Below are 26,524 nucleotides of genomic sequence, written 5' to 3' on the forward strand. Positions count from 1 at the left end.
TTCTCTGGACTATAAGTATTTATTCAACTCTGACTCCAAAGCTATTTCGAAAGGGAATCTGGACTTTTGGTCATCATGGAAAATCAGAGATTTGTAGGAAATACTTATCAAGAAAAAATGAATATTTATATATGATAAGCTGCAACTAATTCAAAGAACAATGATCTCAAATCACAAAAAATTCAGAATAACTGAAAATATAAATCAACTCATCTCCAATTCAATTTTATACCAAAAAAACCCTCAGGAAAATACAGCAGAGAAGGAACAGACAAAACAGATGACTGAACATAAATTTGAGGATAGAGACTTAAAGATGGAATTCTACAAAATAAAGGAATATGATCTAATCCAAGTGGAAAAAATTTACAAGAAATACTACATTTGGAAAAGACAACTTATATTTCAACACTGCAAAATAAACTTGAGGACAAGAAAAAAGACTGGATAAAACGTTCTATAGAGATATCAGGAAAAACACTAGAACTGGAGAGACAAAAAGCGACAAGAGAAGCAGAGAGAAAAAGAAGGAAAAACATTCCCAATAAAAAGGAGTGGGCAAATGCCCCTAACAAAGATACTGATTTACTTTTTATATCTACAGCAACATTTATGAACATACGGAAAAACGTTTTGATTCAGCAAAATACATTGATTAAGAAAGATACTGGGCAAAGGAAAAAGATTGAGGTGGAAACCAAGAAAATAGATGATGGTGGGACTTATCAAAGAGAATACTTAAAAAAGAAACATTTGTTTAAAAATGGTTAAAGAGAAAAATTTTGGAATATACTATTCTAAGAGGGATGAATTCTCTAAACAATATAGTATGCTTTTTTCTCTTTTGTTTTCTTTTTCTTGATATGAGTAATATAAAAAAGTTGAAATGACTTAAAGGAAACGTTTTAGATACTTAAATGTGACTGAATTTAAGAAAATTATAAAAAAATGTTTTGAATAAGAGTTAAAGGACTAGATGACTAGATGTATTGAATGGAATGTTGAAAGATTAAAGATTAAATAGATTCTTAATTATGGTTAAAAAGAACAAAAAATGAGGAAATAAATATATATTAGCCTAGGAGGGATATATATTTTAAGTAGTATGTTCTTTCTTATTGCTTCTTTACACTTGCTTTCCTTTCTTTCTTTTTTTTCATTGTTTTATCTATTTCTTAAGAAATGTAAAAGTGTGAGATGGCTTATATGGAAAAATAGAGTTTAAATGGCAAATGTAAATGTAATTAATTTTTGAGAAAATCTTCACCAGTAAGAATATCTAGAATTTGGTGGGAGAAATAAACTAAAATAAGGATTGTAACAGGATCTATGATAAGGCAACCAGAATGACTGAATAGAAAATAAATATTATACTAATATGATTATTATTTTTAGGAATATTGGAAAAATATATATATTCAATTGTTAGTTATCAAAACAATAAGAATTGTATTACGGTAACTCAATGCTTGCAAAAGAGGATATTTTGGGGAAAGAGGAAATCAACTAAAATTAATATGTGGAATATGGATTATCGAAACTGTTAATGATTGTTTTACAAATGTAACCCAGACAACACAGTTCACAAATTATTGATTGAGTGATTTATGTTTTTTAAAAAATCAATAAAAATATTTTTAAAAAAACATGTTAGCAATGATCAAGAGAAGTGGGAGGCACCAGAGCTAAATTTCAAGTGTTGTTGCAAAGGGTCTGAATACTTATGCCAATGTGATATTTCAGTTTCTTTTTAATAAATTTACAGACATTTCTAAAATTCTGTGTTCACTTTGTCATTATGGGGTAGTGATTATAGATTAATGAGGAAAAAAATGAATTTCAACAACTGTAGAATCAGGCTGCAGCATAACAAAATTGACAAAAGTGAAGGGGGTCTGAATACTTTCTGAATGCACCGTATACAGGTAACGTGCTGTATCTGAGTTTCCTCTCTTTCCATTTTCTGATGGAAAACATTCAAGTCTGCCATGCTATGTGCAACATGTTCATAAAAAGAGGATTTAAACTTCATTTTATGATGTGTTATCCTAGGGTAAAAGGAAATACGAACTGAAGATGTTCAGGAGTGACTCCAACTTTGCTTTTGGGAGGCCTGATATGCTCTTTGTATCTTTGCAACACCAATGGAAAAATCTATTTATTAAGATATTATTGGTTATTACTTTTCCCATCACTGTTTATAAACACAATACTGTCAAAAAATATGACTCATCTAAAGATGTTTGTTTAGAAGCAAAGTTTGAAAACAGAGTCAGGAAAAATAAGCAAAAGTTAGGTTAGTTGTGGTAAAACTGGATAAGTTAATTACTGTAAGCAGTTCCAAATATAGATGTTATACATGAATAACTCTGCAAATCAATCTTTCATTTGACAGTATTTTATTTAAATGATAGTGGTTAAGCTCCTCATAGCACAACCCTCAAGTGTGAATAAAAGACACATTCTCACAGATACTGCTTGCCAAAGAGTACTAGTTGAGGGGCAGAATTGGATTAGTTTTATCAAAATTGAAATGCTTATGATACTACAGGGATTTTGAAATTGGTCCTTCTTTGGTATTTAACTTTTCTCTTTGAAATGCTGTGACGGTATTAGTATATTCACTTTGGTTTTGAAAATTATTGTAGGCAGTCCTTATGGCAACAAAAGGTCCAAAGGCCCACATCCTGCCCCCACCTTTAATGTTGTAGAACCCCTCAAGGTCATTCCACCCAAATTTGACAGTTTTCCATCTTTTGCCTGCAGTCTTTTTAGAAGAAAATAAACAGAAAAAGCCTTAAGTAGAAATAACCTATCAATTTCATTTGTAAGTTCAAAAATTCATTTCAAAAGCTATGTTCACTTCTTTGGTGATCACAAAGACCCTAATACTTACACCAACTCAGTGCTCAGAAATCAAATCTCCCTCCTCCCCTCCCCTACAGTTACTGGCTAAAAAAAAGGATGGTTGGGCCTGATATAGGATAAAAAACCACAATAAAAATAAGTGTCTTGCAGAATCACCATTCAATTGCTCACATGAATAGGCAAGGTTGAGATATTGGATTTTTTTTGCACCTGCTTGGCAGGACAAATAAAACCCAAGTAGGATTAAATATTGTAATAAAAATGTCATAAAACAAAAATGTAGACTGTCAATTAGCATTAGCAACCAAGGCCCTGGAAACTAGATGCCCTTCACCTACAAGACTCCTCTGGAGAGTTTTCTTTATTTGACAATTAAAAATAAATAAAGTAAAATAATAAAATAATTGTCTCATCCAAAACTATAGCATGACAATAAACCCTGTGAAATTTTCCTGAAATACCCCCCTTGGGAATCAAGTAGGCTGATGAAAATTGAAAATTCTGAGCCAAGACAAAATGGCTGCTCAACATTCTCATGAAAATAACTCTCAGTACAAGAAACCCCGCTTTGTTTAGATTAGTAAACTACCTGTTTTATACTGAAGGCTAAATTTAATTTGCAAACTCAAAAAACCACCATAACATGCTAAAATTGTAAACAGTTTTATTATGTAGAGTACAAGGCTTTGCTTTTTAACTATTCTTTGGACTGCAGAGAACATGTCAGTATGTCACTAGAGGATATGGATCCAGAATTTTCTGCACTTTTGGAGAAGTATATTTGGGAACTTATTTAGAGGTGAGGTGAATTTATCACAGGATCAATGAATTAATTTTGTATTCATGAATTTTCACTGTTCACTGCCAAATATAGAAACTATACATTTCTTCTTCCATAACAGCTTCCTAGGCTACCTATTCTACATCAGCAATTATACCTAGTACATGTTGCTTAGTTCTTGCTGTAAAGTTATTTGCTTACATACCTCTAAAAGTTCAGAAGGATTCAGATCTCTCAGGGGCTCTACTGTGTGGTCCCTCCATGATGGAACTAGAAAGGGGAAAACAGTGTTATGATACTAATTTTAAAGTATTTCAGTAAGGAAGCTAACAGTGTACCCATCCAAATGTTCTGAGTTAAATTCAGCTTAGATACAGTTGCAAGAAAAAGTATGTGAACCCTTTGGGATTACGTGGAGTTTTGCATGAATTGGCCATAAAATGCGCTCTAAACGTCATGTAAGTCACAACAATAGAAAAACACAGTCTGCTTAAAATAAGACTACACAAACATTAGCTGTTGTCATGTTTTAATTGAACATAAGATGGAAACATTCACAGTGCAGGGTGGAAAAAGTATGTGAACCCCTAGCCTAATGACTTCTCCAAGAGCTAATTGGAGCCAGGAGTGAGCCAAGCTTGACTCCAACCAGTGTGAGGATATTGGATGTGTTGCTGACAGCTGTCCTGCCCTTTAAAAACACACACCTGTTTTGGGTTTACTGGTCTCAAGAAGCACTGTCTGATGTGAACCATGCCTCGCAGAAAAGAGCTCTCAGAAGACCTACGATCAAGAATTGTTGACTTGCATGAAGCTGGAAAGGGTTACAAAAGTATCTCCAAAAGCCTTGATGTTCATGTGTCCACGGTAAGACAGACTGTCTACAAATGGAGAAAGTTTAGCACTGTTGCTACTCTCCCTAGGCATGGTCATCCTGTAAAAATGACTGCAAGAGCACAGCGCATAATGCTTAATGAGGTAAAGAATCCTAGAGTGTCAGCTAAAGACCTACAGAAATCTCTGGCACATGCTAACATTTTTGTTGACACATCTACAATAAGGAAAACATTAAACAAGAATGGAGTACATGGGAGGACACCACGGAGGAAGCCATTGCTGTCCAAAAAAATATTGCAGCACGTTTGAAGTTTGCAAAAGAGCACCTGGATGTTCCACAGCACTACTGGCAAAATATACTGTGGACAGATGAAACCAAAATTGAGTTGTTTGGGAAAAACACACAACACTATGTGTGGAGAAAAAAAGGCACAGCACACCAACATCAAAACCTCTTCCCCACTGTAAAACATGGCGGAGGGAGCATCATGGTTTGGGGCTGCTTTGCTGCCTCAGGGCCTGGACGGATTGTTGTCATTGATGGGAAAATGAATTCCAGAGTTTATCAGGACATTTTGCAGGAAAACGTACGACCATCTGTCCGCCAACTGAAGCTCCGCAGAGGATGGGTGATGCAACAGGACAATGACCCAAAGCATACAAGTAATTCAACAAAACAAAGGCTTCAACAGAACAGAATACGCCTTCTGGAGTGGCCCAGTCAGAGTCCTGACCTCAACCCGATTGAAATGCTGTGGCATGACCTTGAGAGCGATTCACACCAGACATCCCAAGAATATTGCTACACTGAAACAGTTTTGTGAAGAGGAGTGGTCCAAAATTACTCCAGATCGTTGTGCAGGTCTGATCTGCAACTACAGGAAACGTTTGGTTGAGGTTATTGCTGCCAAAGGAGGGTCAACCAGTTATTAAGTCCAAAGGTTCACATACTTTTTCCACCCTGCACTGTGAATGTTTCCAACTTATGTTCAATTAAAACATGACAACAGCTAATGTTTGTGTAGTATTATTTTAAGCAGACTGTGTTTTTCTATTGTTGTGACTTATATGACGTTTAGAGCGCATTTTATGGTCAATTCATGCAAAACTCCATGTAATCCCAAAGGGTTCACATACTTTTTCTTGCAACTGTATTTCACTAGTATTAATTACTTTACACTTTTCTATCTTTTATTTTCCTTTTCACCATTCTGCATGCATAAGTAAATTATGTCCTCTTTAGGGAACAATTTTTCAGTATTCTTCATCTGAAGGCCTGAGTTTAACTTGCTGTCAAACTTACTTTGTAAAACTTCCCCACACCCACACAAATGCCCAAGGTGGGTTACATAATGCCTTCTGATTTTATTCTCAAGCATTCTTTGACAAAGACAGGGTTTGCTTTTAGTTTCTCAGTCAGATTTGGAGTTCAGCAAGGTTTTAATTTCAGCAATGTTCAAATATTACAATTCAAGCTGAGTGCTATGGAATCATAATTAGTCAGTATTAAGAAACCACTTTTATATAATTTTATAGATGGTTTTTATTATTTAACAACACCATATAATCAACCATTTACTATCTTCCAGAGTGAACAATCCAGAGCTGAGCTGCAAGGATCTTCCCTTTTATCAAATTGTACGATTTGATACAAATTAAAATTCTCTTATAGAATACAGGATGGGTTCCCATATCATACTAAGCAGTAATATAGTTCATCTGATTTTGACTTAGCAAATTATATAATCTAGTCATTGTGGCAAATAAGTCATGGTTTATAACAATGTGTTTTGGGAACCAGATAAGCCAATATCCGATCAAACTACTGTATGACTATGTGTTACTACAACCAATGTTTATTACATATATCTTAGTTTAAAGTAGATATTTCAGTTAAAATTATCTAAGTATTAACTTTAGCCAAGCTTTACAATTGAAATCCATAAAAGTCCATTTACCTACACATACCTATATCACAATGTAATTGATCAGTGTCCTAAAATTACAAGCTAAAATGACAGTCTCAATAAAGGGTAATATTTGTAGCTCAGGGTTGAAATGAGTGGTCCTTGATGCTCTCTGAACTTGGTTGTTTTCTTGCAGCTTCATTACCCAAACCAGTTAACATTGTCAGTGCTAGTAAGAAGTGGGGTTTGCTCTCAGTTTATATTCTAGTGGCTTGCCCTGTAAAATGAGTCTCTTTCAAACTATAAATTGCTGCTTATTTTTCATAAAGCAACTGCCTATTTTACCATCATGTGCTGGCTGTTAAAACAACACTGCATTTTCTACCACACTTGTAAAGTTACCTGGAACATTTTTTGAAAGTTGCCAAGCTAACGTTTTGAAGAGAGATTAACACTCGAAAGTTTATATCAGGCAATTATTTATCTAAAATATTGGCAGAGGCCTCACAAACTAGGTCTTTATAGCAAATCATTACCAAATCTTCTGAGTTTAAATCAGCTCTAGCTTTACCTGAAGAATTGGCTAAGTATCACAGGATCATGGAAGAGACATTGGGCTCAGTGTTTTTAAAAGAGAAATTAATTCATGAATGCTTATTATCCTTGAGAATTACAAATGAAAATTTTCAGAGTATTTGAAGGAGATGACCAGGTAGCTATTTTCATTGTTCCTGACATCTGAACTGCCTAAAGCAGGGGTGTCAAACTGCCGGCCCGCAGGCCGGACACGTCATCCGGAAGCTGCGCCCACCCCATTGCCGGCAATGGCAAAACCGTCCCGATACAGTGCGTGACGTCACGTGATGTCGCGAGTTTGATATGTCTGGCCTAAAGTAACAAACTGGCTGCAGATGGAAATAAGCTGCTGGACTTAATGAACCTTTAAACAAATATAGCAAGGCAATTATTAAGACACAAGCCCTTATTACATTAGCAAAAACAATCAAAGAAAAAGCTAACTTAGAAGAGGAAAAGGTGTCCATAATCTGGTGTGAGAGAAAAAAAATTCTTTCCCAACCTTCAGAAGGAAATTATTTCACAGCTTCTCCAATAAATATATATTTTTGCCATTTTGTAAGACACTGTAAAAAGAATAGCAAAATAGCTCATTTTTTTTCAGGTTCAAACAGGTGAAATATGGGATGACATCAAACAAAAGTCCTAGTTACTTGTGGCTATCCTCTTATCTGACTGACACTGGGTAATGCCCCTCCTCTGAAATAAGGACATGTATATTAAGATGCTCATCTGTAAATACAGCTAGTTCTCAACTTACAACCATTCATTTAGTGACCGTTTCAACTTACAACAGCACTGAAGTGACTTACAAACATTTTTCACACGATTGTTGCAGCATCCCTGTGATCATAAGATCAAAATTCAGACACTTGGCAACTAGCATGTACTTATGACGGTTGCAGTGTCCTGGGGTCATGTGATCACCTTTTGCAACCTTCTGACAAGTCAATGGGGAAGCCAGATTCACTTAACAATCGTGTTACTAACTTAACTGCACTGATTCATTTAACAAGTGTGGCAAGAAAGGTCATAAAATGGGGCAAAAGCAGTGGTGGGATTCAAATATGTGAACAACCGGTTCTCTGTGTGGATGCCGCTTCTGGAAGTCCGTTCTGGGCCTGGGCAACAAAAAATTAGCTACCGGTTCTGCTGAACTGGCTGAATCCCACCACTGGGCAAAACTCACTTAACAAGTGTGTTGCTTAGCAACATAAATTTTGGGTTCAATTGTGGTCATAAGTTGAGGACTACCTGTACTTCTTTCCATGTCCCAAATTTAGTTCTCATGTATAAAAAAGTTTGCTGAAAGTATGCTTGCAATGGTTTAAAGTCTCAGACATTATGCTAGAAGATCCTTTTAATTGCCTATAAAGATAAAACAACTTAACTATCATGGCTTCTATTTAGAAAACCTGAAAACTGTAGTTCAATAAAAAAACGAAGTGATTTCAAATGATTCAATATTTTGAGAAGACTGGAATCTACAAGATCAATGAACACCTTTTTTTTATTCTTCATCTTTCCAAAATTTCAGCTCATGATCTTGTCAGTTACAATGCTTTCCTTGCTATGTAAAGTCAAGGCTCAATTCAATAAATTATGTAAATTTTACTTTTTATCATATATATTACAAAAGAAATTTGGAATATTAAATTTGGAATGTTATCTAGATGAAAACTTTTTAATAATGCAGAGTACAGAGTACAGTATTCCTAGCAGCTAGGAATGCTGATTCCTACAAGAGTCTAGGCCACAGTGCAGATAAATTCTAGATAGCTCAAAATCCATTATTCATAGTCTCTCATTGTCTAATTACTTACACAAACATACTATCATTCAAAGGTTATCAGACTGTCTTCTATTACCAGCACCATTTATACACACAGCTAAAGAAACATACCTTCATGTTTTATGGAACATTTTAGCAATTTTTAACCTATGTAATCAGAATTAAAAATAAGAACATGTACACATTAATTTACATAATTTAATTTGATCTTGTCTGCATAGCACAGTAGGTCTGAATGTCTGCAAATATTGGCTTACTGTGAATCAGACTGCATAACCACAAACACTGCTCAGTCTGCTCCCAAGAACAGCTATACAAGCTGTCAAATCTCTTTCCATGTCTAAATTATGATGACACCATACCTAGGATCTATAGTTTGTGTTCTTATTAATCTAGTACTATAAATCATGCTTTGTTCATGTTTCTGACCATTGACTTGTAAGAGGCAAGACAAGGATCCTGGTTTAAAGAACAATCTGATTAAAGACTTTCATTTATCCATTCTCGCTTATAGAAGGGGTCAATTGGCAGCAATAGAATAGTGTGTGGCAGCACATTAGCTCAGAATTCTAGAATACTTGGCTCATTGTGATGTGTGAACCCTTCCATACTATGTTCCAATGTAAGGTACAACTGGAACTTTGCCACAATGCTACACTATAGGTATCATTTTGACTTAAACTTTACACCATATCTTAGCATTTTGTTACACCGTAACTTTGGCAATTGTCTTTATCCTTTTTTAAAATAGTCTGATTGGACGATCTTAATCAGGGTTCTGTTTGCTAATCCATCTCTTCTAATCCACAGCAGGGCGAACTTTTATGAGGGCAATTTCGAAATAAACCTCTGTTTGGTTATCAATGACAGACACTCACAGATACAGAACTTTTATTATACACATTAGAAAACTACAACATTACATTACTTTTGTACATAACTGCCATTCAAATTGAGGCACTTGTCATAACATCTTACAAAGTTTGAAATTCCTTAGTAGTAGTCACTTGGCGCCAAATCTGGGCTATGGGGGGTGATCAAAAACATCCCAATGGAATGGCTTCAAAAGTTCTTGGGTGCGTCTAGCGGTGTGCAGGCGAGCATTATCGTGAACCAACACCATACTGGAAGTGGTGCCATAGAAAATCCTGCTAAATGTGAAGATGTGAAAGGAGTACTGCTAGTGAAGTTCATGGAGCATGGTTTGACCATCAGTTCAGATATCTACTGTGAAACGTTACGAAAACTCAGACAAGCCATCCATAACAAGCGTCGGGGCATGCTGAGTTCCGGTGTGGTGTTGGTTCATGATAATGCTCGCCCGCACACCTCTAGATGCACCCAAGAACTTTTGAAGCAGTTCTGTTGGGATGTTTTTGATCATTACCCCCCCCTATAGCCCAGATTTGGCGCCAAGTGACTACTAGTAAGGAATTTCAAACCTTGTAAGACGTTATGACAAGTGCCTCAATTTGAATGGTGATTATGTACAAAAGTAATGTAATGTTGTAGTTTTCTAATGTGTATAATAAAAGTTCTGTATCTGCGAGTGTCTGTCATTGATAACTAAACAGAGGTTTATTTCTGAATTGCCCTCATATACCCAATCTGTAACATGAAGCCCATTTTAATCACACTTGTTTTTTTGCCTCGTCCTTCATTTCTACTTTTTCTTCTGCTCCACTTTCCACCTTTTTCTTCATTTAAAAGTAGAATAGCTGCTGATTGAATGTATACCTCAGTTCAGAATGCTACTCTAGTTTGGATATTTGATTCAGGTAGGTAGATATTGAAACTTAACTGTATCTTGTCCCACAGGGTGACAATGCTACAGCAGCACCCTCACAAACCTAGAACAAACAATTGCCACAAAAACTTTAGTCACTGAAAAATATGTCAGAGCAACTTTGTGATATTGTACAGCCAAAATAGCTTATAACCTAGGAGTTGCCTAGGCAGGGAATGAAGGAAGATAGAGACCTAACCTATTACCTTGGAAAGCTCCAGCAATACCAGACTTCTCAATCACACAATCAAGCCCACCTCTCTTGGGTAACTTTAGCTAATTTACAACTGACAATTAGCTGATATACTTCCTTTCATGTGTACAACCAACCCCTCCCCCCATCATGAAATATCATGAAAGGGAGCAGATGGAAACAGAAAGGGATGTTTATTGTATATACTGTGAGAACATCGAGACATAAATGTCACTGGTATTCATAAATATCGCCACAGGTCACTAAACGGGGTGGTTGATCTTCATATTCTGCTCGCATGCAGTCTACAGCAGGGAGGGTTTCAAAGGCTTCAATAATCCAGACCCAGCATCAGCATCACTCAGAAATGGAATGTTGCTCTCTAGCTGTCTTCAAGTGTTCAAAAGACTCTTAAGGAGACCCCCAATTAATAGGTTCCATGCCCCCTCCAACCCAACATCAGGCCAATCACCACAAAGACACAAGCAAGCCTCTTACTTGCTACATTCTCCTCCTTCTTGGGAGAAGGCTCTCGCAACAGGGAAGGGGGTGGCTGGTGCCAGCAACACAAGTACATTTCAGTGGTGGAAAGATACGGCAAATCTTCTATTTCACTGCAGCAGCCTTTGTCCTTTGAATGGCACACAGGTCCTTTCAATGCAGTTGAAGACTTCAATTGTGTGTCCACCAATAATCGAGTTTTCTCTGGAGTCTCCTGACTTCGCAGTTCACGTCTGCTTAGTGACTCAGTTAAAGAACTACTGGGTTCTTCCTTTAATGCAGACACCTTGGGCATTTTACAATTGACTTTTGGGAATTCAGCTACCAGCTTCTTCACTGGCGTTTTCCTCTCGGCACTTCCAAACACAGATTTTCTGCAAAAGGACAGGGAAAGGAGCTAATAGCAGCAAATAGAAAAAGGCTGTAAAGGACCTATCAGCTATTATGATCAACCTAATGAAAAATTAGAAATCAAAATCCAACAATTTCTCAGATCTCAAATTTAAAGGGAATTCACATATGGGTTTAAGAAGAGTTTTGAAGAAGTCACAAGATTTAGTTCAGCACAACTATAAGGACCTCAGAACTCGGAATCATGACAATTCAACAAAAGTACTATCTTATAGTTCCTGACCAGCTAGAGATACTTTATCACATATCAATAAAAACCATACTTGAATGAAGCATTTATCTCAAAACCAGCATCAACACACTGAATCATCAGCAGCATAAGTCATGAGCTCTATCTGAAATCTCACCTCATTATCACACCATCTGTAAATGTGGGGGAGATGTAATAGCATTAATGTTCCTTTACAGTGAAGTTGTAGGGTTTACTGAAAGTGTGCATAAAGTATTTTCAATGCTAAAAAGAGTAGAAATCAACATTTTTAATCATCAATCTTATCTCCAAAATTCTTCTGTGGAAGATTTTTTACCATCAAAGCGTGTTAAATACTAAAAAACAAAAGGCAACTGATTATAGATGCAATGGTAATAAGGATGGACTGTAAGTCTAGAAAGGTATATAGAAATATAGTAAATGGTATTGATATAAACTTATAGCTGTTTCCTTTTCTTTTTCCTATCTCTTGTCTTTAATTTCTTTGGGCTACTACTTCATATTTCCTTTTTGCACTGTGCATAAAGTTGCTAACCCTAAAAGAAAATAGTAAGATGGCTATATAAGACACACTGTGCCCTCTTTTTTCCCTTGGCAAAAGGGAGGGAAAAAGGCGTATCAAACATTAACATATAAACTTAGATACCACAATGCTCACGGAGATGTTCACTGAAAGTACTGTTTCCTTCAAGTAATTCTACTTAGAAGATAAATATAATTGAGAGTGCCCCATTTGACTCATGATTTGGCTCTGAAGTGAGATTCATGTCCTCCGTTGACTAGCAGAGGAAAGCAGAAATGGCTGCAACTCTTTAAAAAATATTAACAGTATACAATTAAAGTTATAGGCAAAGTAAAACTATTCCAGCATACAGGTGAAACTCGAAAAATTAGAATATCGTGAAAAAGTTCATTTATTTCAGTAATGCAACTTAAAAGGGGAAACTAATATACGAGATAGACTCATTACATGCAAAGCAAGGTAGTTCAAGCCGTGATTTGTCATAATTGTGATGATTATGGCGTACAGCTCATGAAAACCCCAAATCCACAATCTCAGAAAATTAGAATATTGTGAAAAGGTGCAATATTCTAGGCTCAAAGTGTCCCACTCTAATCAGCTAATTAAGCCATAACACCTGCAAAGGGTTCCTGAGCCTTTAAATGGTCTCTCAGTCTGGTTCAGTAGGAATCACAATCATGGGGAAGACTGCTGACCTGACAGTTGTGCAGAAAACCATCATTGACACCCTCCATAAGGAGGGAAAGCCTCAAAAGGTAATTGCAAAAGAAGTTGGATGTTCCCCAAGTGCTGTATCAAAGCACATTAATAGAAAGTTATGTGGAAGGGAAAAGTGTGGAAGAAAAAGGTGCACAAGCAGCAGGGATGACCGCAGCCTGGAGAGGATTGTCAGGAAAAGGCCATTCAAAAGTGTTGGGGACTTTCACAAGGAGTGGACTGAGGCTGGAGTCAGTGCATCAAGAGCCACCACACACAGACGGATCCTGGACATGGGCTTCAAATGTCGTATTCCTCTTGTCAAGCCGCTCCTGAACAACAAACAACGTCAGAAGCGTCTTACCTGGGCTAAAGAAAAAGAGACCTGGTCTGTTGCTCAGTGGTCCAAAGTCCTCTTTTCTGATGAGAGCAACTTTTGCATCTCATTTGGAAACCAAGGACCCAGAGTCTGGAGGAAGAATGGAGAGGCACACACTGCAAGATGCTTGAAGTCCAGTGTGAAGTTTCCACAGTCTGTGTTGATTTGGGGAGCCATGTCATCTGCTGGTGTTGGTCCACTGTGCTTCATTAAGTCCAGGGTCAACGCAGCCGTCTACCAGGAGATTTTGGAGCACTTCATGCTTCCTTCCGCAGACGAGCTTTATGGGGATGCTGACTTCATTTTCCAGCAGGACTTGGCACCTGCCCACACTGCCAAAAGCACCAAAACCTGGTTCAATGACTGTGGGATTACTGTGCTTGATTGGCCAGCAAACTCGCCTGACCTGAACCCCATAGAGCAGACATGTCAAACACAAGGCCCGGGGGGCGGATCCGGCCCACGAAGTGGTTTCATGTGGCCCGCAAAGCCATTCTGGAAACAGTGAGGGAATGGCCCCCGCTGCCTTGGCCCTGGCCCAGGCCGGGCAGGAGCCAATGTACAATTTCGTGGTGGCCATCTATGCTGTAACACATTCAGTCTTAGCTCCACAAGGCCATCTGGAAACAGCGAGGGACCAGCCCCTGCTGCATCGGCCCTGCTCCCTGGGCGCGTGCTGGGGAGGTATCACTCTTTGTGAGGAATGAAGAAATGCACCATCACCTGGAAGTGGCCAGCACATGGCCCTGCCTACTTTGGGCAGGCTAGGGGCTGGGCAGCATTGCACTTTTCTTCAGATTCATGCCACCCGGCTCAGCCTCTCGGCACTGTGAGGAGAACGCCCCGCTGCCTGCCCAAACCAGGCGGGCTGGGGGCTGGGCAGCATTGCACAGGTAACATTGACTCTCATGCTGCTCATGGCATCCGCTCCCCCAGAGCCTACCAAGCCGGATATGTGAAGTAGGCAAGGGCCATGTGCTGGCCACTTCCAGGCGATGGTACATTTCTTCATTCCTCACAAAGGATGACACTTCCCCAGCTGCATTTCTTGCCTGCTTTTCTCCCTCCCTCATCTCAAATATTTTCCCACCACTCTTAGGAAGGAAGGAAGGAAGGAAGGAAGGAGAGGGAGGGTCTGAGGGAAGTCCTGCCTTAGACCTTCCCTGCTGCCCTTTCACCATTCCCCTTGCCCCCTCCTCCTGGCCTATCCTGGGGGGTTTCCCCTCCTATTGCTAAGGAACCTTTGGATACAAAGCCAGGTCTCCTCACATGGAGAGGGAGTGGGTCTCCCTCTTGACTTTGCCCTCATACCCATCATGAGCAACCTGGTTAAGGAGAGCAAGCACAGCAGCAGCAGCCTTGAGGAGGACATAAGTGCAGCTGGGCACCCCCTTGGGGAAGTGGGGCTGGGCTTAGTGCCATGAGTGCTTGAGGGCTGGGCCGGGTATTTGACCTCTGCACCACCATCCAGCCCCGCCCCCCCCCGCATGGTCTGAGAGGAACAGTGAGGCTCCTCCAGTGGACCATGCCTTGGCATTTGCTCCGGTCCCATCTCCTTCTGCCAGAGTTCCTCAGATCTGTCCCACTCCTGCCCAGGCCCCTATAGGCACCCTTGACGCAAACAATGTAGAGCTGGCCATGCCCACCCAGTAGGCCACATGGACTCCAGCTATGCCCATCCAGTAGACCATGCCCACTCTGGCCACACCCACCCGGCCCCCTGAGGGTAACCGCAATGCTGATGTGGCCCTCAATGAAATTGAGTTTGACACCCCTGCCATAGAGAATCTATGGGGCATTGCCAAGAGAAAGATGAGAGACATGAGACCGAACAATGCAGAAGAGCTGAAGGCCGCTATTGAAGCATCCTGGTCTTCCATAACACCTCAGCAGTGCCACAGGCTGATAGCTTCCATGCCATGCTCATTGAGGCAGTAATTGCTGCAAAAGGGGCCCAAACCAAGTACTGAGTACATATGCATGCTTATACTTATCACGGCTTGAACTATCTTTCTTTGCATGTAATGAGTCTATCTCATATATTATTTTCCCCTTTTAAGTTGCATTACTGAAATAAATGAACTTTTGCACGATATTCTAATTTTTCGAGTTTCACCTGTACAAAGGGAAGGTTTCCCCACTTAAATTTGAGGTGTTGTTGAACAACTCAATAAAAATGCAGATATTACAGAGATTCATTTTGGCACAACTTGTATAATTTCAAAAAAGTACATAAGCTTTGAAGCTAGGTTTCTTTAAATTCTGATCAAATTCAATTCAGTTTGAGATACTTTGTGGGGTTCCTGTTTCACCTCAGTGAGAATAGGAATTAGAACTCATTAACTGAATTTTATTCAGCCACAGTAATGCATATCCCTAGTGAATATTTTTGAAACTAGGTTTAACCACTGACGTTTTCTCCAAAAAATTAGAAATTAGATTTTGCAGGACATTAGGATTTCTTTGTAAGCAATGGGTAGCTATTTCATTGAAGAAAAATTTTCGGGGTTCATTGATAGAAACCTTAGCAGAATAGGTTTAAAAACATAACTGCAGCTTTCTAGCTTTACCGTTTCTGCCCCTTTCCATTCCTTCCATATGGGAAATGTTTCAAAGGCCGCAGCTGAGAGGTCTCCAGGAGTTCTTGTGGTGGGCATGCTATAGGCAGCTTCGCTGGTACTTCAGGGTCAACCTTCTCTCTTTCATACCCTTGAAATATTTTGCATTTCTCATGCTCGTCCTTCTTCACCAGTTGCATCCTCCTTTCCATACGTTCAATTCGAGCAAGGAGCTAAGAACACAACATTGCAATTTGGCATTAAAGGAGTATTCCATTAACTAAATACGAGGCTCCTAGTAATTAAAACTCACTCTACTTTGACATTAGATGGAAATAAAGTGTACGTTCTATACAAGCTGGGCTATTTTCATATTGCTAAGCCTGCAGTGCTTACCAGTATACTGTATAATAATTTGTTTAAATTCTTGACAATAGTGACACCATTTAGATTTACTGTGAGGAAAAAGATTCTACATTATCACCCTTTTTCAGCTAAATGACCAGCAACAGTAATCCTTTCTACAATGAATATACACACTATGTTTGAAATGTTGTATGTCAGTGTTATTACACTAGCCAATGATGCATCACTTCGCCAGGATACAGTTTTTGTATATAAAAAAAGAACTCTACTTCCTTTTTATGAGGAAACACCATGGAGGTTTCTTCTAGTTACATGTAAACCACCACAGAGAATATTTTTAGAGCTGTCAGTGCTATGGATTCAGACCATAGTCCAGTTTGGATGGAGTTGGATAAGGGTAATGGTGACAGAAGATCATGGAGATTAAATGAAAATTTATTTAGATATGTAGAAAATGTGGAAGAATGTAAAAAGCAGATGAAAGAATTTTTTATTATGAATATGCACAAAGGTACATCTATTGAAATGGTATGGGATGCAAGTAAAGCTTATATGAGAGGAGTTTTAATATATCTGAATAATAAATATAGATGTAGAATGGAATTTAAGAGTAAAGAACTAGAGGAGGAAATAAAGAGGAAAGAGAAAGCTTTTACTATGGATCCATCTGACAAGAGGCTAAAAGATTCAATTAACTTGTTAAGAGGTCAGTTTGATATGCTGATGGCGGACCAGGTGGCAACTAATTTAAGATATGCTAAACATAATATTTTTAATAACGCAAATAAACCTGGTAGGTGGTTAGCTTATTTATTAAGGAAAAAACAAAGATCTCGTCATATAGATAAGATAGTTTATAAGGGTAAAGAAGTTTTTCAGCAAAATCTCATTAAAAAGGCTTTTGTCGAATTTTACTCTAAGCTGTATGCAAGGGATAAAAGTCAAGGTTTAGACATAGATAGTTATTTGCAAGGAGTGAACATCCCGGCGCTCACACAAGAGCAACGGGAAGAGATGAATCAATTGATAACCACTGAAGAAATTATTCTAGCAATTAAACAATTAAAAGTAGGTAAGGCACCTGGGACAGATGGATTGATTGCTACTTATTATAAAAATTTACAACTACAGATGGTGGAACCTTTAAAAGAATTGTTTAGAACAATCCAATCCAGAGGGGAGGTTCCTCCATCATGGAAAACAGCATTTATAACGTTGATTCCAAAGGAAGATCAAGATCCTATACAAACTAAAAATTATAGACCTATATCATTGTTGAATACTGATTACAAGATATTTGCAAAAAATTTAGCAAATAGATTGATGAAGGTTATGCAACAAATGATTCATATTGATCAAACAGGATTTATAAGTGGTAGGCAAATGAAAAATAACGTGAGACATATTGTAAATGTATTAGAATATTTAGAAAGAAATAACCAAGTCCCTGCAGCGCTGATTTTTCTGGACGCTGGAAAAGCTTTTGATCAATTGGATTGGCAATTCTTATTTAAAGTGTTAGAGAAGATGCAGTTTGGGGATAAGTTTTTACAACCTATTAGGGCTATATATCAAAAACAGCACAAATAATAATTAATGGTAGCTTATCAGAAGCTTGTAAAATTGAAAAGGGTACAAGACAGGGATGTCCACTGTCGCCACTTTTGTTTGTTTTAACATTGGAAATATTATTGATTAAAATACGTGATTCAAAGAAAATAAAGGGAATTAAAATAAAAGATCAAGACTATAGATTGAGAGTGTTTGCAGATGACTTGGTTGTTACGTTAAGTCAACCAATTCAATCAGTTACAGACTTAATGGAAATAATTTTACAATATGGACAAGTTTCAGGATTCAAGGTAAACAGACAAAAAACTAAGATATTGTCTAAAAATATGACTATAGAACAAAAGGTAGCCTTAGAAAAATTAACAGGATTTGAAATAGTTAAAAAGGTTAAATATTTGGGGGTACATCTCTCAGTTTCAAATACTAAATTATATAAGAATAATTATGAATTTTTATGGTCAAAAATACAAAAAGAGCTAGATAGTTGGAGAAAATTACAACTGTCTTTATTGGGAAGAATTGCAGCTGTGAAAATGAATGTTTTACCTAAATTTTTATTTTTATTTCAAATGATACCTATAGTTAAAAAAGATTCAAATCTGGAGGAATGGCAGAGAGGTATTAATAAATGTATTTGGGTAGGGAAGAGACCGAGAGTTAAATTTAAGATAATGCAAGATGTACGTGAAAGAGGCGGTCTCAAAGTGCCCAATTTTAAATTATATTATGAGGCGGCAGCATTATCGTCAATTAGTGATTGGTTTAATTTAATACAAAGGAGATTATTGAATATTGAAGGGTGGGATTTGTTATATGGTTGGCATGCTTATTTGTTGTATGACAAAAAAGTGGACAAAGTTTTTAAAACACATATATTACGGTCTGCCATGTTGAGACTTTGGAAAAAATATCGATATAAGTTGAATTATAAAATTCCTATTTGGGCAATACCTAAACATGCAATAGAAAATATAAATGTGGGATTTAAGGTGCTGGTGATGACCTATAAAGCCCTAAATGGCTTGGGTCCGGGTTATCTGAGGGAACACCTGCTGCCGGCATCAAGCTCCCTTCGTCCAGTGCGCTCCCACAGGGAGGGTCTTCTCACGGTACCGCCAGTAAGAGACTGCCGGCAGACAACACCCAGGGATAGGGCCTTCTCAGTGGGTGCGCCTGCCCTTTGGAACCAGCTGCCAGTGGAGCTTAGGACTGCCCCCGACCTCCGTTCCGCCGGGACCTGAAGACCTGGCTCTTCGAGCTCTCTGGCCCAGGCTGAGAATTTTAATTTTAATTTTAATTTTAACTGGGGTTTTATTTGTTCAGGGACGGATATAATTTTTTTTAATCTGTTTTTAACTTTTGTATTTTTTGTTTTAACCACCCTGTAAACCGCCCTGAGTCCTTCGGGAAAGGGCAGTATATAAATATAATAAAATAATAAATAAATAAATAAATGACGGTCACGGTGTCCCAGGGTCATGTGAAGTCACCAAAACCTGCTGCAGCCACCCAGCAGATGGGGGCAATAAAAACCAAACACCCACCCCACCCCACCCCCGCTGCCAATCCTCCATAGAAATGCTCACAACAATGAAAACCTTGGATAGGAGGAAGAGCGCCGCCGGGCAGGCAGGCAGGTGTTTTGCTCGGCTGTGGCTTGGGGGGCACTTTTTTCAGTGCCATTGTAACTTTAAACAGTCACTAAGCGAACTGTTGTAAGTTGAGGACTACCTGTACTTCATCACCACTCCCAACCCCCTGAGACGCCACAGTAGGATACCATGGTCGATGGTATCAAAAGCTGCTGAGAGATCTAATAGGACCAGAACAGAGGAACAACCCCTGTCCCGAGCCCGCCAGAGATCATTCACCAGCGTGACCAATGCCGTCTCCGTGCTGTATCCGGGCCTGAAACCCGATTGGTACGGGTCCAGATAATCAGTCATAAATATGAATCAGTTGCCAAGCATCTGAATGTAAATCACAAGACCCTTGAGATGCTGCAACATTCCAGCTGATCGGCGCTTCTTCTGGGCTCAGCAGAAGCACCAGGATCAGTGCCGAGCTCCAGATGTAGCCTGGCGCTGATCCTGGCACTTCTGCTCAGCCCTGACAGCCCTGCAGCTCCAGCCATCTCTCGCTAAGGCTTGTGCAGTGCTTCCACCAGTTGAGCTCATTCCCCTCCCCCGCTACCACTTTTCTAGGATGGTCGCATACCACCTGCCAGGTGCCAATGTACCACAGGTGGTACCCGTAGCACTGGTTGAAAAGCCTTGTCCTAGTCACTGTTCCTCAGCCCAACCCATCTCTCAGAGTTGTGAGGAAAACAGGAAGATGCAGTATGATATATGCCATCTTCAACTCCTGTTATAAAAGGCAGGATATAAATCTAATATAAATGCAAAGTATTTGGAATGTTTAAAATAGAATTTTAAAAAATTATCAGGTGAACACCAATAAATAAACAGGAATACAAGTGAAATTATGCTATATCTAGAGCCCCTCAACTGTATGACAAACCAAGAACAGTAATGTTTTAAGTACTTTGCACCATACTGACTTGCTTTTAATTAAAATAATGAAAAAATAAATCCAGATGGACCAAGGAGCCTGCCAGATTCCAAGGAAGATACTGCTAGGTATACAAGGGCCCACAGGTGTCACTTAAAGAATGTATATTTTGTTCCAACTTCTTTACCCCTTCCCCATTTCAGTCACTGCTATAGCACATAAGATTGATTTAAAGCACTGGAATCAAACTCGCCACGTGACGTGTCGCAACGTATCGCAACTCTTTTTGCATTGCCGGCAATGGGGTGGCCGTGGCTTTGATATGAAACCGGCCCGTGGGCCGGCAGTTTGACACCCAATTTAAAGCATTGCAAAAAGTTCCTAATGGCATGAAATCATTCCACTTCCTTAGCTTTCAGGTGGAATAATGGCTTGACAGCCACGCAGCTTCACACAGCTACAAAAACTCATTTTCCCCCCAAATGACCAGACAAATGCAAACAATATATACAAAAAAATATTGCTGGGGGTGTGAGTAGTTCTTTTCTGTGGGGGTTGGAGGTCAAAAAACAATGATGTGGGGGGAGGGGGGTCAAAAAAATACAGACTGTGGTCATGGCAGTGCAATCAAGGCCTTATTTATTGAATTACCCTGATGGTAATTCTTAGAACTATACAATTTAAAACCAATTTCCACAAAGCTTCTTTTAAGCAGTACTACTGTAGACAACATGTAAGAGAGGCTAGTGATATGAAAGAAGATATTTCAGTATTTGTACAATTGAAAAGAGGCACCTCCCCACAGGAAGAAGGGGTGGAACACAGAACCAGAAAGAGAATCAGTACAGATACCTTATAAATCTGCAATTAACTAATGCAGCATCAACTAAGCAAGCAGTTCTAGTATCCACCTAACTCATAAACTTTCATTTATCTGTTCTGTATATATTATAGCTCCTCCTGGTATGGATGTTTATGGTCTGCTTTTTTAAAACCTGTGCAAGAGAATGTAAACTACTCAGTCTGCTATCATAACACCCTTGACTGCAAAATGGCAGCCAACACCTTCATATTGCTTAACTTTGCACAGGCCTGATAGATTTTGTTTGAACACTTTTTTGCTACAAGCAGTAAAATATTAAATACATATGTTGCTACTCCTGAAACCAGATGCTAATGCTACTTTCCTTTGAACACAGACCCTGAAGATTATGACTAAAGAAGTATTTCCTTAGTAATAATGGGTGCAGCAGCTGCAGGAACTGGGAAGAGGGGGCTATTTTTAGGCTGCAGATGTGTCATGCATACAGGCCAGGATTAAAATCCTTTCTGGCAATTTAGGGACAATAGTTGGGGGGGGGAGTTAAAATGATAATCAAACAGTTGTTTCCAAGACTACAGTTAAGAAATGTACATTATGTACATTATGCACTGTTTGCTTCAGATAATACTCCCTAGATGCCCAGAGTTGTTTCAATACAAGATGGGCTGCAAATAAAAACAGGAAAATAAACCAATCTTCATTTGCAGCTGATCCACATTATCTCTTCCCAATCTTCAGCCCATACCCCATTTACCTCTTATGGAAACAAGGTAAAAAAGTAATGGACCACTTTCTTATCCATCCCCATGCTTGCAGTAGTCATTGCTTTTGAATGGAAAGGCAGAATTCTTTATTAACAGCAGCTTTCATGCTGCAACTTCATAGGTTCTGAACAGCTGAATTTTACATCATTTATTAAGGTGAGGGGAAGGCAAGATAGGGTATGTTGGGTCCAGGGAAAGGTAGATGAATACTTAATCAGAGTGTTACATACTGTTTTTTCTGCAGTATTCATAATTAAAAAGTAGACTGGTACTTCTGGAAAATGAGAGGAAGGAAATCAGAGAAGAAAGGAGATGGGAGATAGCACTAAACCTACATCTGTAATCCTCCTTTAAAACATAAGTTAAAAGGCCCTCTCCCCTCTTGATGTCCACATGGCATAAGCTACAGATGATTGTTTTTGCTGCCCCAAACAGTCCCCTTTAAATTAACTCATCTTGTGCCACATGCTTCCCCAAAGAACACACCTGTTGCTTTAAATTAATCCCATTTGTTGCCAATGCCTTCCTGCCCTTGGGCCACACACCCTCCTCCTAGATAGCTGCAATCCTTCCAAAATCCATGCCCAAATATTACTATCTGGGCTGTATTAGTGTCCTTAACCACACCTATTAGGTATAGCCAAATCATTCAACAGGCTTCTTGATTTAAATCCTAGGCTATTAACTCTATGGGTTGCTTAACCTGACACATACCAATATTACAGGTCCAATTAAGTACCAAGCTGTAACACTTCAGGTACACCTTGTATTGCTGGGCTTGTCGTACTGTAGTTTATGGTTATACAGAAAGTAGAACTCCATTTTTAAATTTTAAGCTCTAATTTCCTTGCCACAGTTAATTTCTCACATACTGTTTCTATATTTGATTCTGTTTCAGGAGCCAGTCCCCAATTACGCTAATCTCTTTACCAACTCTTCTACTCATGCATACTATTCTGATTGGTGGGGGATATTTCTGTTCAATTCTTAATCCTTCTTAACTCTCCCTGTATCTACAGGAACTCATTCCCACAAATAGGTGCCAAAATCATATACTATACTCTCATCCCTTTACCCTGTTGGAAGAAAAGTCTTCATTATGGTTCATCCAAGCTGGGTGTCAATGCTGCAAACATTGATATGTTTTTGCACTGACAATATAAAAGACAGCCTGTTACTTTAATTGCTTCGCTTTGGGGGGAAAAGTTAACCGGATGTTCTGAGAAGAAAGCTCGCGTACAGAATGGGAAGTGAAACTTCATATGTAAAACTAATTGGATAATGTGATTTATGACATGTAGATAAGGGCGGGGATTTTGTGTGTTACGATGGGTTTGGGGGGGAGGAGATTTCAGATTCTGGCATTCCTCCATGAGTGCCAATGTTTCGTTTCATTATTAAGGCTTTTTAGATAAACAATGCTTGAAATTTGTTTGAACTGTCTCATTTATCAGACCCATGACATCATGCCAGAATCTACATTCTTTCAAACAACTTGCTGTTGTATATGGCCTTGAGAGAAGCTGGCAAAGATTCAGAGGAGAATCTTTATCATGGAAACAGAGAATTGGCTGGGAGATGGAGACTTGGCAGCTGCTGACAATTCAGAGCAGGAATTAACAGATAGCATGCTGTGGGAAGATGAATTTTTGCAGAACTCCCATCTGGGGGAAGAATCCGAGCAGTTAGCAGAGGTCAGCTGGTCGTCAGACTGGAACCATTCCAGTGAAGACTACACATGCCTGGAGACTGTACTGCCAGAGCCCCGAAAAGCAGAATGGTGGAGAGCTGCCAGACCATCTACCACTGAGAATCTGGGTCAGTGGAAAATCCTGGCTGCAGACCAGACTGCCTGCCAGCCCCACGAGTCCCCTACCAAGCCCTCCAGACCCACAGAGGACCCCAGCCTGGGGCCTCTGCAGCAATGGGAGGCTGGGAAACCCCCACAAGTGAAAGGCCAACAACCTCTAAGCTTGCCCCAGCTAATAGAAGCCTTGGAACAGCTGGGGGTGGTGCAGAAACCTGGAGATCAGGAGCTGGTGGGAGGACAACAGCAAGGGTGGCAGCAGCAGGACCCAAAAATGCAACCCCTGAACATACAGCAGGACCAGTGGGGCCAGCAGCAGTGGGGGCCCCAGCAACCAATTATGACCCCACCCTTCAGAGCAACCTTCGATGGGGACTCAGAGAAACTGATTTTCTTCTTCAACCAAGTACACTCTCACTTAAATCACTGGGCTCACCTCTACCCGGACCCAGTTGCTATGGTCAATATGACTGTGTCCGGTCTAGAGGGAGAAGCATCCGAATGGTTGAACAATTTATATAATGAGCAGGCCCCTGAATTGGAGGACCCCCACCTTTTCCTCCTGGGGCTGAGGGAAAGATTTGAGGACCCATCCATTGCCCTCAAAGTGGAAGAACAAATCCATAAGATAATGCAAGCTGGCAGGGCTACCCTAGAGTACGTACAGGAGTTTCAAAAGATGGCAGGTCGGATAGGGAGATGGCCTGAGCAATCCATAATTCATCTTTTTAGAGAAGGGTTAGATGACCACCTTTCTAAGGCATGTATCTACCGAGCTGTGCCTGACCAGCTGCATGAATGGTACCAGGCAGTGGTGAAATTAGATGTTCAGCTCACCCGCTATAAGAAGCCTCTCCTCCTTGAAGCCAAGTCGAGGTCAGAACAACCCGAATGGCAATCACCCCCACGAAAATCTCCAGCTACTGTGATGGCTGAAAGACCCAGGCCACCTGTAGGCCCGGCATTTAAGTGTTTCCGATGCGGACAGCAGGGTCATCGAGCAGTGAAATGCCCAGTCCCCTTCCCCCGACAGCAGAACACACTAGGACCAGCAGTGAGGAAGAAACCTGCACAGCGGCTAATGGGAGAGAAATCCAACCGGTTGACGCAGGAACCTGTTGCCCAGGTCACATCCCCCACGCAGGAGGACGCCGGAACTCAGGCTGAACCCACCCCCGTTCTACCCTCTTTCCACAGTGACAACGAAGGAGAGAACGACCTGATGGTGAGCTGACACATCCCACCTTTCTTGCTACATACCAAACTCATAATCCCTAAGTCGGGTACGCAGGTACATTTAAAGGTGCTAATTGATTCTGGATGCTCCCAATGCATCATTAGCTTGCCATTTGCCATGAAACTAGGCATACAGGTGAAACTCGAAAAATTAGAATATCGTGCAAAAGTTCATTTATTTCAGTAATGCAACTTAAAAGGGGAAACTAATATATGAGATAGACTCATTACATGTAAAGCAAGATAGTTCGAGCTGTGATTTGTCATAATTGTGATGATTATGGCTTACAGCTCATGAAAACCCCAAATCCACAATCTCAGAAAATTATAATATTGTGAAAAGGTGCAATATTCTAGGCTCAAAGTGTCCCACTCTAATCAGCTAATTAGGCCATAACAGCTGCAAAGGGTTCCTGAGCCTTTAAATGGTCTCTCAGTCTGGTTCAGTAGGAATCACAATCATGGGGAAGACTGCTGACCTGACAGTTGTGCAGAAAACCATCATTGACACCCTCCATAAGGAGGGAAAGCCTCAAAAGGTAATTGCAAAAGAAGTTGGATGTTCCCAAAGTGCTGTATTAAAGCACATTAATAGAAAGTTATGTGGAAGGGAAAAGTGTGGAAGAAAAAGGTGCACAAGCAGCAGGGATGACCGCAGCCTGGAGAGGCTTGTCAAGAAAAGGCCATTCAAAAGTGTTGGGGACTTTCACAAGGAGTGGACTGAGGCTGGAGTCAGTGCATCAAGAGTCACCACACACAGACGGATCCTGGACATGGGCTTCAAATGTCGTATTCCTCTTGTCAAGCTGCTCCTGAACAACAAACAACATCAGAAGCGTCTTACCTGGGCTAAAGAAAAACAGACGTGGTCTGTTGCTCAGTGGTCCAAAGTCCTCTTTTCTGATGAGAGCAACTTTTGCATCTCATTTGGAAACCAAGGACCCAGAGTCTGGAGGAAGAATGGAGAGGCACACACTGCAAGATGCTTGAAGTCCAGTGTGAAGTTTCCACAGTCTGTGTTGATTTGGGGAGCCGTGTCATCTGCTGGTGTTGGTCCACTGTGCTTCATTAAGTCCAGGGTCAACGCAGCTGTCTACCAGGAGATTTTGGAGCACTTCATGTTTCCTTCTGCAGACGAGCTTTATGGGGATACTGACTTCATTTTCCAGCAGGACTTGGCACCTGCCCATACTGCCAAAAGCACCAAAACCTGGTTCAATGACCATGGGATTACTGTGCTTGATTGGCCAGCAAACTCGCCTGACCTGAACCCCATAGAGAATCTATGGGGCATTGCCAAGAGAAAGATGAGAGACATGAGACCGAACAATGCAGAAGAGCTGAAGGCTGCTAGTGAATCATCCTGGTCTTCCATAACATCTCAGCAGTGCCACAGGCTGATAGCTTCCATGCCACGCCGCATTGA

General features: G+C 39.8%; 1 protein-coding gene across 1 annotated transcript in view; it reads right to left on the reverse strand.

Moving 5' to 3' along the window:
- The window catches only part of LOC308676565 (male-specific lethal 1 homolog), a gene marked incomplete at its 5' end in the record, with an annotated part of 68,637 nt that overhangs the window by 15,919 nt on the left and 26,194 nt on the right, over positions 1-26,524 (reverse strand). The window contains 3 exons of the mRNA XM_081342442.1: positions 3,855-3,919; positions 11,239-11,615; positions 16,032-16,252. Of these exons, the coding sequence (XP_081198568.1) occupies positions 3,855-3,919; positions 11,239-11,615; positions 16,032-16,252 (663 nt within the window). The remainder of the gene's footprint in view (positions 1-3,854; positions 3,920-11,238; positions 11,616-16,031; positions 16,253-26,524) is intronic.

Source organism: Vipera berus (genome assembly GCF_964194415.1).
Source record: "Vipera berus genome assembly, chromosome: W".
NCBI classification, from domain to species: Eukaryota; Metazoa; Chordata; class Lepidosauria; order Squamata; family Viperidae; genus Vipera; species Vipera berus.